The sequence below is a fragment of the Megascapheus bottae genome, chromosome 6, assembly GCF_031878675.1.
Source record: "Megascapheus bottae isolate mThoBot1 chromosome 6, mThoBot2.hap1, whole genome shotgun sequence".
Taxonomy (NCBI): Eukaryota; Metazoa; Chordata; class Mammalia; order Rodentia; family Geomyidae; genus Megascapheus; species Megascapheus bottae.
In genome coordinates, this window is record NC_143514.1 from 81,024,270 (window position 1) to 81,042,033 (window position 17,764).

Sequence of the window (17,764 nt, forward strand, 5' to 3'; positions counted from 1 at the left end):
TGTGTGTGTGTGTGTATGTGTGTGTGTGTATATGTGTGTATGTGTGTGCGTGTGTGTGTATGTGTGTGTATGTGTGTATGTGTGTGTGTATATGTGTGTATGTGTGTGAGTGTGTGTGTGTGTGTGTGTGTGTGTTTGTGTACACGTACGAATCGGTCCCTGGGCTTGAACCCAGGGCCTGGGTGCTGTTTTTTGTTCAAGACTGGCACTCTACCTCTTGGCCACAGCTCCATGTCTGGCTTTTTGGTGGTTGACTGGAGATAAGAATCACATAGATTTCCCTGCCTGGGCTGGCTTCAAACCTTGATCCTCAGATCTCACCCTTCTGAGCATCCAGGATTACAACGTGAGTCACAGGCACCGAGCTGCAGCACGGAAGTTCCTTATGGCCCAGCCTCACTTTCCTCCCAGGGCAAACGGGCATCAATATTCAGCCTCTCTGAGCTGACAAGCAGGAAGTTGAGGGTGGGAAGGTGAGGGGGGCCTGGCTTCTTCAGTCCTGCCATGTGCCGGTCCCACACCCCACCCATCCACAGGCCTCAAAGCTGTGGTTCCTCCCTACCTCTAGCTGTCTGGTCACCCTCACCTGACTGATGAGCCTCCTTATCCGTGTCGTGACACCAAGCCCCACTCCTTTGACTTTCGGGTTCATTTGTGCACACAGCAAGCTTCTCCAAAGTTATTTGCCTCAAACACACTCACATCTCTGTCATGTTAGTAAAAGACACCATGCTAACTTCCCTTTGTGTGTGTGTGTGTGTGTGTGTGTGTGTGTGTGTGTGTGTGTGTGTGTGTGTGTGATGCTGGCATTTGAACTTCCAGTGCCTCCACTTGCTTGATCAGCTGATACTCTACCATTTGAGCCTTACTTCTAGCCCTGATTTTTGCTGGTTATTTTGGAGATGGAGTCTAAAAGATTTTTCTACCACGGCTGTGTTTTAACTGTTGTCCTCTAGGTCTCAAACCTCTAAATAGCTAAGATTATAGGCCTGAGCCACCAGCACCTGCCTTTATACACTTTTTTTTTTCCTTTTGCCGTGTTGGCGATTGAGTCTGAGGGGTTATACATGCTAAGTACAACAATTCACCTTGATCCCAAACTCTGGAGACTTTGAAGACCCCAGACTTAAGCCATTCCCATAGATTGTGACTTCTCTGATAATGAGCAGGTCAATTGGGTGTGTTTCTTTCTTCCTCTTGGGAAAAAAGATGTTATGGATAAATTGTAACTACCAAGCAAGTCACCCACTGATTGCACAAAAGAAATGTGGAAGGGTTGTTGGAAGTCTCTGTCCAAATATGTGCCAGCTCACTGTTAGTGCTGCGGTGGAGGACAGAGAGTGCCGTCCACCCACCTGCAGAATCAGACTCCGCCACAAAGCAACATTTCAGGCTGCCCTCACTGAAGGCCAGTGGCCTCTTCCCTGAGGGAGGCGTCTGGGACCCACAAAGCGTCCACTAGAACACTCATGTGCTCAGGATAAAAGACTGGCCTGTGCTGGAGCTCTCACCTGGAATCCTAGCTACTCTGGAGGCCAAGATTGGAGGATTACTGTTTGAAGCCAGCCACAGCAGGAAAGTCTGTAAGACTTACCTCCAGTTAACCACCAAAAAGTCAGAAGTAGAGCTGAGCCTCCAATGATAGCATACCAGCCTTTAGCAAAAAAGCCAAAGCAGACAGAATACACAGAAGGCGCAGAGTTCAAGCTCTACCCCTAGAGCTTGAACACACACACACACACACACACACACACACACACACACACACACACACACAGAAAGCTTGGACCAGGAAAAAAATAAATATAGACCTGCTTTGAGGAACATTTCAAAAACAATCTGCTGATATCCCCAATCTATTAGCAAGCCCAGGGTATTTCCAGACTGCCTACAACCTTCCCAAACTTACTTCTGGCCTTCTATTGCCCCAAACTTGATTTTAACCTGTTCTTGTTTTCTGTCAGTTGCAGGACTTGAACTCGGGGCCTGTGCATTTGTCAGTTGTGGGGCTTGAACTCTGGACCTGGGTGCTGTCCCTGAGCTCTTAAGTTCAAGGTTACCACTCTACCACTTAAGCCATAGCACCACTTCTGGTTTTCTGGTGGTTAATTGGAGATAAGAGTCTCATGGACTTTAGTGCCTGGGCTGGTTTTGAACCACAATCCTCAGATCTCAGCTCTTGAGTAGCTAGGATTCCAGGTGTGGGGCCCTGACACCAGGCTGACTTGCCTGTTCTATGGCCATGCTCTTGCAGTAGAACTCTGTGTGGCTGATAACTTTTTTCTCATGAGCCCACACTATGCTCTTCAGAGAGGTTTTCTCTGATCCCTCACTGAGCTCTTCAGCTCAAGGCTGCCGTTCTACCCCTTAAGCCACAGCACCACTTCTGGTTTTCTGGTGGTTAACTGGAGATGAGAGCCTCATGAACTTTTGTGCCGAGGCTGGCTTTGAACCTCAATCCTCAGATCTCAACCTCCTGAGTAGCTAGAATTACAGGAGGGAGCCACCAACACACAGTCTTTATAGAAAACACAGTCTTTATATAACACTCGTCACGTCTGAGTTATCTTGTTCCTTTACCTCATTCATTCATTCATACATTCACTCATTCATGTCTACTGCATGCTGGACAGTCTCCTGGGGGAACAGGGAGGCAGAGAAAAGGGGTTTCACCTAAGCCCACAAGCAGTGAGTTATAAGCAGAACCCAACCAGACAGTAGGTTTTTTTCTCCTCTTTTTCTTTTTTTTCCCAGACTCCTCATTCATTCAACAAACAAAGGTTCAATGCATATCAGGCACTGAGCATACACAGCTAGGAAGATTAAAGTCTCTAGCCTCATTAGTCAGAGGGACGGACATTAAGAAGACAGAAATGAATAGAATGCAATGCCTGCTCATAATAAAAATGATGGGGGAAAACAGGCCACATTGGAGTGTTTGTTGTGGGGGGCAGCTTTCAGTCTGAACAGGCTCGGGGCTGGCGCAGAGAAGGGAATGGCCAGTGCAAAGCCAGAGAGTATGGCCTGTTGAAGGGGTAGCACACTGGCCAGGGAAAAGCCTTAGAGTAGACTAGAGAGAAAGGACAATTGGAAGTGAGGGCTTCAGAGCCAGAAGGAAGGGTCCTTAGGCTACTGTAATGAGGTGACCCGCCCTGTTCCTGTGTTAGGAGCCTGTGGACAGACCAAGACTTGCAAGGTGTGTGTGTGTGTGTGTGTGTGTGTGTGTGTGTGTGTGTGTGTGTGTGTGTGTTGGTACTAGGGGCTGAACTCAGGGTGCTTGGGTGCTTTCTCTTGGCTCTTTTACTCAAGGATCATGGTTCAAAGCCAGACAGAACAGTATAGTACAAGAGTCTCTTAACCTCCAGCTAGCCACGGAAGTGAAGCAGCTGTGGCTCAAAGTAGTAGAGTGTTAACCTTGAGCAAAAAAGCTCAGGGATCGTTCCCAGGCCCTGAGTCCAAGCCCCACAACTGACAAAAAAAAAAAATGACCAGCTGAGGGCCGGGAGTTTGGCCTAGTGGTAGAGTGCTTGCCTAGCATGCACAAAGACCCGGGTTCGATTCCTCAGTACCACATACATAGAAAAAAGCTGGAAGTGAGGCTCAAGTGGTAGAGCTCTATCCTTGAGAAAGCCCAAGGACAGTGCTCAGGCCCCAGCCCAGGACTGGCAAAAAAAAAAAAAAAAAAGATCAGCTGATCATCTAGCTAGCTCAGATCCCCCACTCCCCAAATCGCAGTGGAACCCAGGCTCTTGTCCAGCGGGTGAGATCCCAGAGCAGCCAGCAACAGACATCACAGAGGCAGAGCAAGATGAGGAAGTATCTGGACCTGAGGATTCTTCTAAGAGGTGCTGGGAGGCTCCTAGTTCCCCCTTAGTCCTAGCTGGGAATCCAGAGCCCTCATTCCCTGCCACCAGCCACTACTAGTGTTTCTGCCTAGGAGGGCCAGCCCCCCCCCCCCCCCCCCCCGCTTCTCTCTGACTTAAAATCTAGGGGAAACCCCACCCAGCCTCTACAAGCCCATGACCACAGCTTTGTGTAATGTGTTTAGAGGCAGAGGTCCTCCTGGGTAGATTTCCCCACCCCCCAAGGTCACTGGTCAGTCTTTTGCTAGGAAGATCTAGTCCAGTGAACTGGGATATTAGAGATGGGGAGAACAGAACAGGGTGTTCCTGCATCCCCCAGCCCTGTGTAACCCGCTAGGCATGCATAGTCCTGGTATTAGCGAGTTCTCCCCTGAGGCGGTCTAGCCCTCCAGCTCCTCTGCTGTCTGTTACCGCCATGATCGCTCACAGCCTCCCTGGATGGGATCGAGTTTCCCACTGGTAGGCAGGGGTGCCCTTCTCCCTCAACAGCGACCAGGGAGAGAGCTGAGGCCTCATGAATAATTCACAGGACTTCACAGTAGGCCCCCGGAGGCTCAGGAGAGCAAGAAGCCACAGGCTCCAAACCCTGCAGCCTGTACCTTTTGACTGGACCTTGTGGCCTGAGGCAGTCCAGGTCCTGCCCTCTGGCCTCCCAGCTCTGTTACCTTCAGCCCTGGACAGCAAGAGTCTCCACCCCCAAGGCGAAGTGGGTAGACCTTCTCCCACAATTCCCTGACATTCCCTTCTGATGGAGCCCAGCCTGGCAACTACACAAAGGAACTTCCTTATCAGCTGCTGCTGCAGAGACCATAGTCCAAGCCTCTGCCCACTTCTTGGAGATTCATGGTGACTCTTAGAGGCCTGGCAGCTCATCGTTCAGACCATCTGGTCCCAGAGTTGGCACTAGAACTCAACTACACCCAAAACTTGGCAGGCCTGGGTGGGGAAGGGAGCTTTGAAGCTTGGGGGTCCACAATACAGGCTGTCTTCCCAAGGCTCAGGATCCCCAGTCTGTTGTGGGTTCCAGGTTTATCCTAGGCCTCAGATTCTCAGGAACAGGCTCAGAGCCCTCCTACTGCTGGGCTTCTCTGGTCCCATCCTCAGATGGGCCTCTGGGCATGCTGGGTGCTGGGCAACCTGGCAGGCCAGGAGCATTTTTGTGCATGAGAAGAACTCAGTGTCCTCTTCTTGGAATTAGGGGGTGGGACGGGCTCGTCAGAAACACAGCCACTGGATTTGATGAGATGTCACAATCACATCTTCCAGGACCCCATCAGAGGGTTTAATAGGAGTCTGAGCCAAACTTCCCACAGCTGCTCACGGTACCAGCTCCAACCCCACCCTCCAGGGTCTCTGAGACCCTCCTATTCTAAATCCCACTGACTCTGACATGCCCTAATGCCGCTCATGTCTGTACATAGATAAATTATACCTCAGTAGCCTTCAAAGGGCTGTGAAGAGAACTACACATTTGGTGAACATCCGGCTGTCCCCCAGACAGAGAAGTTCAGCCAGGAGGGCAGAACCAGGCTTAGCCTGCCCGTCCTGAGCCGAGGAGACCACTGCAGCCCAGCCCAATGGACTTTAGGGCTGTTCTGTATTCACATCAAGTGCCTCGGTCCGTGAGGCATCCAGCTCCAGCCTGCTGCCTGGTGGCCAAAGCATCCTCAGGAATGGACTCGTGATAGGTGACACTCTGTTACCTCCAAGCTGCTCTCCTCCTGAGATCGACAAAGGTCACTGGCTAGAGCCTCCATCTGGCTCAAGTCCCTGGTGGCCACTGGCACCCCATGTCCTCAGACAAGAGCTGAGTGCTTTCCCTAAGAACCCCAAGTCCCCTTCTCCCCGCAGAGGATTGGGACTGGACTAGGACTGAAATCCTTCTGGGACTGCTGTTTGGTGAGCCCACCCTCCTGGGGAGCACCCATCCCTACCTGCTAGGCTGCCTTCTCAGGGCAGCTGTTGAGGACAGGGCCCTGTGATGTGCACGTGTGCCTTCCGTGGTTATGAGAGTGCCCCAGGAGCACAGAAACGGAAGTGGCTCTCGGGAGAGTGGGGCCACAGCTCTGGAACCCACAGCTGTGGGAGGACAGCTCTCCCTGCCTTCCTTGATAACTGATGCTGCCCCTCCTCCACCTGCTGGACTGGGCAAGGGTCTAGGGGAGCTCCTGTGCCTGCCACACCATTAAGCCGTGATTTTCAAGTAATCACAGAGCAGAGCTGGAGGGAACCACCTGCTTGCTAGAGGCTGGCAGGTTCCTTCGAGGGGAGCAAGTGCCCTTGGCTTACGTTTGCAGATTCCTAAGCCCAGATGCATTAATGCCAGGGATTCTGGCAAGAGCCTGGAGTGAGCAGCCAACCCAAAAGAGCTTCCAAGAGAAGAGAAATTCCATCTCTGGCAGGAGCTGTCTTGGGCATGGGCCTGGATGGCCACTGGATCAGCCATGATCCTGGAATACTCGACAACCATGGCAGTCTCCAAGTGTTCCCCAGAGTCCTGGCCACCACTCCCAGGGGCTCTGTTAAGAGTAGGAATGTGGCTTAATGGTAGAGTGCTTGCCTAGTATGCATGAAGCCCTGGGTTCAATTCCTCAGTACCTCATACACAGAAAAAGTCAGAAAGAGGTGCTGTGGCTCCAGTGATAGAGTGCTAGTCTTGAGCAAAAGCTCAGGGACAGTGCCCCAAGCCCTGAGTTAGAGCCCCAGGACTGGCAAGAAAGAAGGAGAGAGAGCGGGAGTGGGGGGGGGGTCAATGGTGACTGGGAACATAGTTCAAGTGGTAGAGCATCTGGCTAGCAGGCATGAGGGCCTGAGTTCAATCCCAGCTGAGAGGCAGAGCTCAAGTGAGCCTAATGAGCAGGGCTCTAGGTTAGACCCAGCACCACACATCAAGAGAAGGGCTCCTTACTCAGGGTAGTGTTCCACAATAAGCCTCAGGGAAGGGAAGTCTCCTTTGGCGGCAGCATAGTGGATAGGCAGGGCACCGGTGTCGGTGGTCATGGCAGGGTCCCCGCCGCCATGTCGCAGTAGCCAGTTCACCACCTCTGGGTGGCCAAAGCGGGCAGCCAGATGCAGTACTGTGGCACCAGAATTGTCTTTGTCCTGTGAGAAGAAAGATGGTTAAAGCTCTACAGCCTGAACTGGTTCAGCACTGGATCAGACCTATGCCAGCCTCTTCTCTCTTGGAGCAGAGGACAGCTCTGTCCTCTCTGCCTTCTCTGGAAGGAATGGCTAGGCTTTGCTCAGTGAGGCTTTGAGGAATCAAGCTGATCCCAGGATTTCAAATCTTGCTTCTATCTTTTGAGTGTGTGTGTGTGTCACAGGGCTTGAACTCTGGGCCTGGGTGTTGTCCCTGAGCTCTTCAGCTCAAGGCTACCACCCAATCATTGAGCCACAGCACCATTTCTGGTTTTTTAGTGGTTAATTGGAGATAAGAGTCTCAGATCCTTTTGTGCCTGGGCTGGCTTTGAACTGCGATCCTCAGATATGAGCCTCCTGAATAGTTAGGATTACAGGCGTCAGCCAATTGCACCCAGTTTTTCTTTTGATTTTTTGGCCCTCAGTCCATACATAGCAGCAACATGGTGCAGTCTTCTAGGCATGACTGAGGAGATACCTGGACCTAGTATCCTGTAACTTAGTAAGGACCCCTACACTAGGCCCAGGGCCACAGCCTGAAGACACCTGACGAGCTAGTGCATCTGGACTTAGCAGAGCCAGGAAGCGTGGGAGCCTGCCCCGCCCTAGGCTAGTATCAGGATTAGGGAAGACTCTGCCTCCAATCCTTGTACCTCCTCATCCTCCCTTCCCAGAGGGCTGTATCACAGTGCACTTCCAATAACCCAGTGCAGGAACAGGCAGCCCTCACTGGCGGCTATCATGAAGTCCCCCCTGTACCCAGTCTCAGGAACAAGTTGTGTCCTTATTGTGTGGAGGAGGAAATTCCTGGGTACTGGAGGGAGGAGGGATAAGGCAATGTGCCACCATGGAGGCCCTTGGGACCCAGAACTCTCAGGTCTGGAGTGATGAATGCATGGCGCTTACATAGTGGGCAGAATTGCTGAGAATCCGGACCTTTGGAGTGAGGCTAGTACATCTGTGAGAACAGGTACTGTTTTAGAATTAAACAGACTGATGGCTCAGGCCTGTAATCCTAGTTACTCAGGAGACCAAGAGCTGAGGATCAAGGATCAAAGACAGCCTGGGCGGGAAAGCCTGTGAGACTCTTACCTACAATGAACCACCAAAGAGTCAGAAGCAGAGCTATGGTTCAAGTGGTGGAGTGCCAGCATGAGCAAGAAACTCAAGGACAACGTCCAGGCCCTAAGTCCCAGTACACAGGGAAATTAAAAAAAAAAATCACTTAGCTCTTGGGGAAAAAGAGAGGTGGGGAAGAGGTTGAGCAGCAATGAGAGGTGGACACGGTCCACTGAGAACAGAGAGATGAGGTCTCCCTGTCGATCGGGGCGGGGCCCCATGGAGACAGACATGGCCAAGGTGGAAGAAATTGGCCACAGACTTTGAAGAAGGCGACTCTTAGTGGGAGGATGACCTCAGAGCATCCCTCAGGGGAAAACAGGCCAAGGGGCTCAGGAGCCATGACCACAGGATCATCAGCAAGGCTCTGGGAGGGAGCAGGAGTAAGGGGCAGGAAGTGAATGGTCCATGGGAAGCTGACGTCAACCCTGAGGCCTCTCCTGCGCGCTTGAGACACAGAGCCTGACCCCAGGGATGGCACTGCCTAGAGATGCCTGGATCAGGGTCATGGTGAAGTACTGGAGTCTCAGTTCTGGGGTTTCAACTTAGGGCCTGGATGCTGTCCGTTAGCTTTTTCACTCAAGGCCAGTGTTCTACCGTTGTGTCACAGCTCCACTTCCAGCTTTTTGCTGGTTAATTGGAGATAAGAGAAGCACAGACTTTTCTGCCCAGGCTGGCTTTGAATCAGGATCCTCTCCTCTCAGCCTCCCGAGGAACAAAGATGACAGGTGTGAGACACTGGTGCCTGGCTGGAGCTTCTGTTCTTGAGGCTCTTTCTTCTCCAATCACCTTGGAGACTATGGGTCTAGAGCTCCAAGGCAAAGGCCCATGGGCTCTCTGTCCCTGAGACATCGCCAGCTAAGTAGGCCTCAGGATGCAATCTCTCAGGGCTGGGGAGACCTAGAGATGGAAGTCATCCCTCCCCTTTCTGACTTCAGCACCCAAGCCTACTGGGGTTGGAGGGCAGAAGTCTTGATAAGCTGGGCATAAGACTATTTGTTTCTTCTCTCTCCTCCAGTGGTAGGGAGGCTTCCGGCCAGAGCTAACACTAGGTTTAGGGAGGAGAAGGAGGTTTCTGGCCAGCACAGGACGTGGGTATCAGCCATGTAGCCAGGAACCCCTGATAATCCTGGCACCCCTGATAACAGGGCCAGCTAGGAGATACAGCATCTCTCAGGAGGGATGAGAAAGTGGGGGAGGGGGAACTTATCTCCTGAAGGCAGGAGGTGGGGTTGGCCTATTGTTTGGGGTTACATAGCAAGACAGCTTAGAGTTGCCCCAGCTGCCTGTCTTCTATCTCCAATTAACCCAGTGGTCTTTACAAGTGGAAAATCACACCTTCGCCCTCGCAGCCTCCTCCTCTGGTTGCCCAGAGTCACCAGAATATCAGCCTAAAGAGACCCTCTAGGTCTGGCACAATGGATCCCATCCTACCAGAGCTCACCCTCTGGCTTCTTTGCCATTCTTGTCCACTGGGCAAGAATGTGCACACCTCAGAGCTTGGCACTTCTTGTTCCTTGCGCTTAGAACACTCTGACCTTCCCACCCACCAGGTCTCTCCCCCGGGGTCATTCAGGTGATATCTTGGGGCTAGAAGACTCAGAAGCAGCTTAAATTTGGAAGGCCCAAGAGGGTTGATACCTTTGGGTTTCTACCTCTCTGGTCTTAGTCTGGGGTGGGCAGTGGGGCTCCGCCGGCCTTTTCCCCAGACAGTCTTGGAGGCCATGGGCTGCTGATTCTGCACTGCCTCTCCCAGGAAACACCAGCCCGATGGAGCCCAGATCCCCTGCTTGTCCCAGGGTCACCCAGGTGCTCTACCCCATCCAAAAGCCCCCTAGAAGGGGGCCCCTGTAGGACTCAGCTGGGCCAAGAGCACCCAGCTCCATCAGGTGGCCCCAGCCCTCTCCCGGGAAGGGAGCCCGGCGGACCCACCTGCACTCTGCAGCCGACCTGCGAGAGCAGCCACTGCAGGCAGGCGAGGTGGCCGGTGGCGGCGGCGTCGTGGGCCGGAGTGGCGCCGTTGCGGGCCCGGGCCCCGGCGGGGAGCCCGGCCTCCTCCACCAGGAAGCGCAGGCAGTGCAGCTTGCCGGCGCGGGCCGCGTGGTGCACGGGCAGCGCGTCCAGGGGGTCGCGCAGCGAGGGCCCCAGCAGGCCGGTGGCGTGCAGGGACCGCAGCACGTCCAGTTCCCCCTGCCGCGCGGCCTGCAGCGCCTGCTCCAGCGCCATGGTGCCGCTGCCACTCCGCGATCAGTGCCTTCCCCGGGGCCACATGCGCGGGGCCTCGGGCGGCGCCGCCGTCGGAGATGCGGGACCCGGGGGTCGCAGCCGCGAGCCGGCTCGGCGTCGCCCGCTCTGGGCTCAGCCTGGGCTGTGCTCTGGGCGGCTTCGGGCTTAAGCCAGGGACCCGCCCCCGCCACGCCCCCGCCACGCCCCCGCCACGCCCCCAGGCCCGAACCCCACGCGGGCTTCCAGCTGCGCACCTCGTCCTGCACCGAAGGTTGTGGTTATTGTTGGTGCATGTATTCGAGTCCGGAGCCTTAAACTCAGAGCCTGCGCGCGGTTCCTGAGTTCTTGTTTTTCTTTTTCTTTTTTTCTGTCCTGGGGCTTGAACTCTGGGCCTGGATGCTGTCCCCGAGCTCTTCAGCTCAAGGCTAGCACTCTACCACGTTGAGCCACAGTGTCACTTCCAGTCCCTCAGCTTTTTCACTCAAGTCTGGTGCTTTACAGCTTAAGCCACAGATCCACTTCCAGCTTTTTGCTGGCTAATTGGAGAGAAGAGTCTCATGGACTTTCCTTCTTGGGCTGGCTTTGAACCATGACCTTCAGATCTCTGCCTCCTCAGTAACTAGGTTTACAGGAGGGAACCACCAGCAACTGGCTGCTGGTTTGTTTGTTTTGGTGCCAGTATTAGGGCATGAACTCAGGGTCTGAACACTATTCCTTCAGCTTTTTCAATCACAGACTGGTGCTTTACCACTTGAGCCCGTAATTCTACTTCCTGCTTTTTGGTGATTAATAGAAGAGTCTCACAGACTTTAATCCCTGGCTGGCTTTGAACTGTGATTCTCAGATCTCAGCCTCTTCACGAATTAGGATCACAGGCACAAGCCACTGATTCCCAAGTAAAGTCTTCTCCCCTAACGTGCCTCAGATAAACACTGAGGTATAAGTCAGAGCCATTCAAGTGTGCATTCATCTACTCAATGGTGACTGTGTTTCTAGGTGCTGGAGAGCAGAGCTGGCAAATGTTGCAATTCTAGTGAATGGTAAATATGATTCAAAAAGGAAAAGAGGCCCTGGAAGCTCATGTCTGTAATCCTAGCTGCTCAGGAGGTGAGAGCTGAAGATAATGGCTCAAAGCCAGCCCGAGTGGAAAAGTCCCTGTCTCTTATCTCCAACTAACCAGCAAAAAGCTGGAAGTGGAGTTGTGGCTCAAGTGGTAGAGCACCAGTTTTGAGTAAACAGGGATGGCGCCCAGGCCCTGAAGTCATGCCCCAGTATTGGCACAAGAAAATAAATTTTGCCTCACATTTCCTGGAAGAAAGAGAAAAACAGAGGAGAGGTGAGGGTGACTGCTGCCCAGAACTATGGGTATGGACCTGCAGATTCAGATTGCTCAGGGACACTGTCTGGGATGGGCTAGAAGACTTGGGGTGTTGGAGCAGAAGAGAAAGAAGGGAGGTGAGGATGGGGTCCACTGTGGAGCAGCACCCACTCCAGAAACAGGGCTGCACCACCTGCAGAGAATCTGTGGGGATTCCCAGGCCTACAGGCCCCTGTGTGCCAACGCATCATGCGGGTGAGGCTGAGAACAGGTCATGAGAGCTGGAGGAGTCAGGGCTGGAGGCAGAATCTGCCAGGAGGTGGGGGCTGCCTAACTGTGGGAACACAGTTGTATCAGGCAACCTTGAACAGATCGTGCAGTTTTATTCCCATCCTCGCCCACACTACCACCCAATGGGGATCCAGTCCCTGTCCAGCTGACTGCTTCACCCAGAACCCAGCTCTGGCGGTCATGATATGAAATGAGGCTGTTTACAAGGACACCCAGAGTCCCTCCAGCCCCAGCCGGGCTGGGCAGCCTCCAATAGTGTTCCCTGTGGCTGCCACCGGGTGGCGCCATACATCGGGGCCTCACCCCAGCTGTCTTGAAAAGCAAAGCCTCTGCAGTGCCCTGCACGGCCTGGAAGCTTTCCTAGGAGGGATCCTCTGCAGAACACATATCAGGTCATGACTGGAAACAAAAAGAAAACAAAACAGAAGAGCCAGGTGAGGTGGCTTACACCTATAGTCCTAGCTACTCAGGAGGCTGAGATCTGAGGATCACTGTTCAAAGCCAGCCTGGGCACTGAAGATCATGAGACTCTTATCTCCAAGTAACCACTAGAAAACTGGAAGTGGCCTCTTCGGGCAGTAGCCTTGAGCTGAAGAGCTCAGGGACAGGCCCAGGCTCAGAATCCAAGCCCCACAGCTGAGAAAGAAAGAAAGAAAGGAAGAAAGAGAGAAAGAGAAAGAAATCTTACGGACTTTCCTACCCAGGCTGGCTTTGAACTACAATCCTCAGATCTAATCTTCCTGAGTAGCTAAAATTATAGGTGTGAGCCACCAGTGCCCAATGAGTACTTTGTTTTTTGCTGGTTAATTGGAGTTAAGAATCTCACAGACTTTTCTGCCCAGGCTGACTCTGAACCTTGAGCCTCAGATCTCAGCCTCCTGAGTAGCTTGGATTACAGGTGTGAGCCACAAATACCTGCTGTTTCATTTTTTTAAGTATATTTGTCCTGCCAGGTGCAGTGACTCACACCTGTAAACCCAGTATTTGGGAGACCAAGGGAGGAGGATTGAAAATTCAAAGGCATAATGAGATCTTGTCTCAGGGAAAGAAAACACACACACACACACACACAAAACTGGGCAGTGGTGGCTCACGCCTGTCATCTTAGCTACTCAGGAGGCTGAGATCTGAGGATTGTGGTTCAAAGCCAGTCCAGGCAGGAAAGTCCGTGAGATTCTTACCTCTAATGAATCACCACAAAACCGGACATAGTGCTGTGGTTTAAAGTGCTAGAGTGCTTACTAGCCTTGAGCAAAAGAGCTCAGGAACAGTGCCCAGGTTCTGAGTTCAGCCCCACGACTGACAAAAAACCCAAAACCAAAACCAAAAAACAAAAAGGAGCTATGGGTTATCTGGTCAAAATCCTTCAAAGTGTGAGTGGAGGGAAGCTTAAAATTGGTGTAAGTGGTATTGCAAAGGAGGCTTATTCTTCTGTCTGCCCACAGACTGGAGGGATGAAGCTTTGCGGGCGTAGGATGGGCTCCCTGACTTGGAGCTGCGGGAGGCGGTGTGTGTGGCGGGTTGGGGTGGCATTCACAAATGTTTTCTTCCTCCTCTTCTCCGCCCCTTCTCCCTCTCTTCCACGCCCACCCTTCCTTCTCTTTCCCTTTCTTGGCTTCTGGTCCTAACGAGGATGACAGCCACACACCGCTTTCCACGGAGGAGGGGTGTCAGCCACTTGTCTGCTCTGGCTGCCTTCAAGCCTCAGCCTCCCAGGTAGCCAGGCTTGCCCAGTGGAAGCCATCAGTCCTCTTTGGAGCCCTTACAGAACCATAACCTCGGAGGAGGCGGCCAGACGCACAGGCACACTGGACCGCGGCCAGGCCTGCGAGGGAATGAGGGAGGACAGAGGTGGTCGCGGAACCCCGCTCGGGGCTGGCGGAGCGTGGGCCGGGGCGGGGGCAGGAGGGGTCGGTGCAGCCGCCGGGACAGAGCTCCCTCGGCCCGCGGCCCCGCGCCGCCCCGCGCCGCCCCCTCTGGGCTTAGGCTCCGCCGACCTCTCCGGCCCCCGGCGTCTGCGCCGCGTTCTCAGTGCCGTCCGCGGGGGTGGCCGTTGCCCCGCCAGCCGGCTCGCAGCAGATGGGCGGGGGACGCCCGCGGGACGCTCCGCAACAGCCACGCGGACGGGGGGCGGGGAGGCGGGGGGGGGAGGGAGAGGGGGGGAGAAGGGCTGGGAGGAGGGGGGACGGGGAGGGGGAGCGAGGGGCCAGGGACGGGGAGGCGGGGGGGGGGGACGGGGACGGGGGGACAAGGGGAGGGGAAGTGGGGGGGGACGGGGAGGCGGGGGAGGGACGGGGGACGGGGAGGCGGGGGGAGGCGTGCCGGGACGCCCACCCCTGTCTCCAGGGCACCGCAGACGCGGGGCCCTCCCTCCCCCCCCCCCCCCCCGCCATTAAAACTGGCGACTCCGAGAGGCCCGTTGACTTATTTTCCCCCTGGGGTGTGCGCGTGCCTCGGTTTCCCCTTCCCCAGGACACAGGCGCTCCCCTGTGCCGCCCAGGACACCTCGGGAGAACTTCGGGGGACTGGGCCCGGAGCCCAGGGCTCGCGTTCTGGCGCGGTCCCTTTCCAGAGGCAGGGACCAGGGCCAGCCTCGACCTCCCTCCGGGCCTCAGTTTCCCCGTCCGACCCAGAGCCGGTCCCCCTGACCCCGTGGGCCCCCGGAGGCCTCGGCGGCTCCGAGCCTCTCGACGCGCCGTGGGGCCCCCTGAGGGGCCCAGGGGCGCCCGGACCCCGCGGGGGGACGGAGGGTGGCGGGGCCGGGGCGGGAGCGGGGGACGGGTCGGCCCCTCCCGGGTGGCCTGCTGCGGGCCCGGGGCGGGGTGCTGCTCTCCCGCGGCGGCCCAGGACTCCCGCCACAGATGCTCCCGGCGGGCCCCCTTGGGCACTGCGGGCCTCTGCAGCCCCACCCGAGCAGGAACTAAGGCGGGAGGGCGGGAGAGGGCGGGAGAGGGAGGGAGCGCGGGGGGGGGGGCGCAGGGGCTCCGCCTCCCTCAAAGCGGGAGGGCCCGCGGACTCCACTCCTCGTCCGAGCCGGTTCCCGGCCCCCGGCCCCCGGCCCCCGGCCCCGTCTCCAGTCTGAGGCGCAGGTCGAGCCCCGCGCAGGACGCGCCGCGCCCGGGTCCTGGAAGCATGGGAGTGCCGCGCAGGGTCGGGGACGCGGCGGAGCAGCGCAAGGTGGCAGGGGGTGTGGGGGTGAGGCAGGGCGGCGTCCCGGGCTCCTCCCACCTAACCTCGCCCCCCACGCCCCGCGGTCGCCCCCAGAGCCTGAAGCCGCTGCTGGAGAAGCGCCGGCGCGCGCGCATCAACGAGAGCCTGAGCCAGCTCCGGGCGCTGCTCCTGCCGCTCGCCGGCCGGGAGGTGAGTGCGGGGCTCCGCCGGCGCTGCGCCCGGGAACCCAGACCCAGCGGGGCCAGGCGGGCCGGTGTGCTGGTGCTGGTGGGACCCATGGCCGCCGCGGTGGAGGCAGCACCGCGGCGCGGGAGCGCGGTGGTTAGCCCGTAGTTCTCGCCCGCCCGGAATCCCAGCCGCTCAGGTGGCTGAGATCAGAGGATCCAGGGTCAAGGCCAGCCCGGGCGGGAACGTCTGTGACTTTTAGCTCCAATTAACCCCCACCAGAAAGAAAGGCTGGAAGTGGAGCTGTGGCTCAGGTGGAGCGAGAGAACTAAGACGGCGCCCAGGCCCTGACTTCAAACCGGAGGACCGGCGTACCCGCGTGCGCACGCGCGCGCGCACACACACCCACGCGCGCGCGCGCACACACACACCCACACGCGCGCGCGCGCACGGGAGGGTCTCGCGGCACCAGCTCCCAGACGCACACTTGCACACTCGCACACGCTGACGCATGAGCACGCACGTGCGACCCTCTTGCTTCCCTTCCCCGGCCTGCACAGAACTCCCGCCGCTCGAAGCTGGAGAAGGCGGGCATCCTGGAAATGACCGTGCACTTCCTGAAGGAGCTGCCCGCGGCCCCCGGACTCCCCGAGCCCAGTGAGTGACCCTCTCCCTTCCCGCCCGGCCCCACCTCCCGCCGGCTGCCGGGGCTCACGCTGCTGCTCTCTGCCCGCAGCGCCCTCGGACAGCTATAGCGAGGGCTACCGCGCCTGCCTGGCCCGCCTGGCCCGCGCGCGGCCCACTTGCCGCGCTCTGGAGCCCGCGCTGAGCGCGCGCCTGCTGGAGCATCTGCAGCGGAAGAGTGGACAGGCTGGGGACTCCGGTCTTCAACCACCCCCACCCACGACGTCACCCGCACCGGCTCCAGAGCCCTCCCGCCCCGCGCCTGCCCAGGACCCTGGTCTCTGGAGGCCGTGGTAGCCCCAGGCCAGCCCACGGGGCCAGCTGGTTATGAGCAGACTTCCATCAAGGAAGCTCTTGGTGGTGACTGCTTTTCCCACAGCGGGGGCCTGCCCAGCACCCATACCCAGGCAAGAACCTGGGGCCAGGGGATTGAGTTGGGGTGTCTGGGCAGGAGAAGAGGCAGCTGGCTGTGGAGTGAGGAAGTCCCCATCCCAGCAGGGGAGGTGCCTCTGAAAGTGGGCAAGCCACAGGAGTCAGGGAAATGATACACCTGCCCCAGCGCTGGCAGCAGATCCAGGCCTGGGCTTTGATGGTCCCTGCACACCCAGCCCTGTGGGACTGTACTCCACTTGGGACCTTGCAGGCACAGAGCCACAGTGGCCCCAGGGGTGCTTAAGGCCCTCAGCAGGGCAAGGGGCATGCAGGACTGGCCAGCTGTCACTCCACATGTAAGCTGTACTGTCAAGTGATAGGAGAGGACACCCCCACTCATGAATGCTCTGGAGGACGCTAGGGGGACTTTGTAGGCAGGCTTGGGGCCACCATATTCTTTTAGCATTAACACCCAGGCCAGGATCTGGGAGTGTGAGGAAGGGCGGGATGGGACAAAAACCAGGTGGCCCTGTGGTCTCAAGGAAGCCTCTACTTGGAACAGCTGAGCTGGGCAGAGATTGTGTCCACCCATGCCATGGGATGGCAGAAGTCCAGGGCATGGCATGAAGTTGAAGAGTAGGAAACACCTTGTCTTGTTTTCTCTGGCAAACCACTCCCTGGGATTCCTACAGACTGGTTACTGGAAGCAATCCTGAGACATTTCTTTCTTCCTCATAGAAGCCAGGAAGTCTGTAGAGACTCTAGCAGGGGGCTGGAATTCCAGAATCCCTGAAGTGGGGTGCCCTGAGAAGGTGGGAGCTGCCAGAGTCTGAACCTTTCTTGGGGTTTTCCAAGTACTGCCTCAGGACCAGTAACCTGTCGTAGGGACCAGGGTACTGGAGGCAAGAAAGACAGAATGGATGGAGGAAGGAATGCTCACTAAACCAGCTTGTGCCATATTAACTCATGATAAGCTAGGCCAGGACTTGGACAGAAGGATGTGGAGCAGCTGTGAGCATTTCAGGGCTGGGAAGGAGAATCAATGTCTGGCCCACCAGTATATGTCTGTGCAGAACTCCTCCATCTGTAAATCTCTGGAGGGCAGGGCCAGAGCACAGTGTACCTCCATGTCCCCAAGACAGTGGACACACATGGACGCCCAATAAACATGGTGAAATAATGAACAGGTGATGTGACTGGACAGCCTGATTGTTTTCCTGACACCCCAGGCCTCTGAAATCACAGTTGAATATTGGCTCCTCACGGGGCCAGAGCTCCCTGGTGTGCAAAACAGATGAGGCCTGTTTGCTGGGCTGACTGAAGCTGGTAGAGACTGCGTGGCAGGTAAATCCCGGCCCAGACCTCTGTAAGCCCAGCTTCTTCCTGCAGCCTTCCCAGGATAAGCGGGCCAGGCTTT

The 17,764-nt window shown here is 56.4% G+C and overlaps 2 protein-coding genes across 2 annotated transcripts in view; one reads left to right on the forward strand and one right to left on the reverse strand.

The window, feature by feature from the left end:
- Window positions 1-10,461, reverse strand: part of Espn (espin) — a 30,438-nt gene extending 19,977 nt beyond the window's left edge. Inside the window, exons 1-2 of the mRNA XM_090335945.1 lie at window positions 10,053-10,461; window positions 6,772-6,965 (exon numbers count right to left, since the gene is read on the reverse strand). Coding sequence (XP_090192071.1) covers window positions 6,772-6,965; window positions 10,053-10,346 — 488 coding nt within the window. The 5' untranslated portion in view covers window positions 10,347-10,461. The remainder of the gene's footprint in view (window positions 1-6,771; window positions 6,966-10,052) is intronic.
- A 4,566-nt stretch (window positions 10,462-15,027) lies between these two features.
- Window positions 15,028-17,536, forward strand: Hes2 (hes family bHLH transcription factor 2). The gene is made up of 4 exons (XM_090335947.1): window positions 15,028-15,132; window positions 15,220-15,315; window positions 15,852-15,948; window positions 16,028-17,536. The coding sequence occupies exons 1-4, from the start codon at window positions 15,088-15,090 to the stop codon at window positions 16,270-16,272; spliced, it is 483 nt and encodes a 160-aa protein (XP_090192073.1). The 5' UTR covers window positions 15,028-15,087; the 3' UTR covers window positions 16,273-17,536.
- Window positions 17,537-17,764: the final 228 nt, after the last annotated feature.

Excerpts from the sequence above, each read along its gene's own strand:
- Hes2 (XM_090335947.1), top strand. The coding sequence starts at position 15,088 with ATGGGAGTGCCGCGCAGGGTCGGGGACGCGGCGGAGCAGCGCAAG. Across the intron at positions 15,133-15,219 it reads ACGCGGCGGAGCAGCGCAAG|AGCCTGAAGCCGCTGCTGGA; the intron begins GTGGCAGGGGGT and ends GGTCGCCCCCAG. Across the intron at positions 15,949-16,027 it reads CCCCGGACTCCCCGAGCCCA|CGCCCTCGGACAGCTATAGC; the intron begins GTGAGTGACCCT and ends CTCTGCCCGCAG.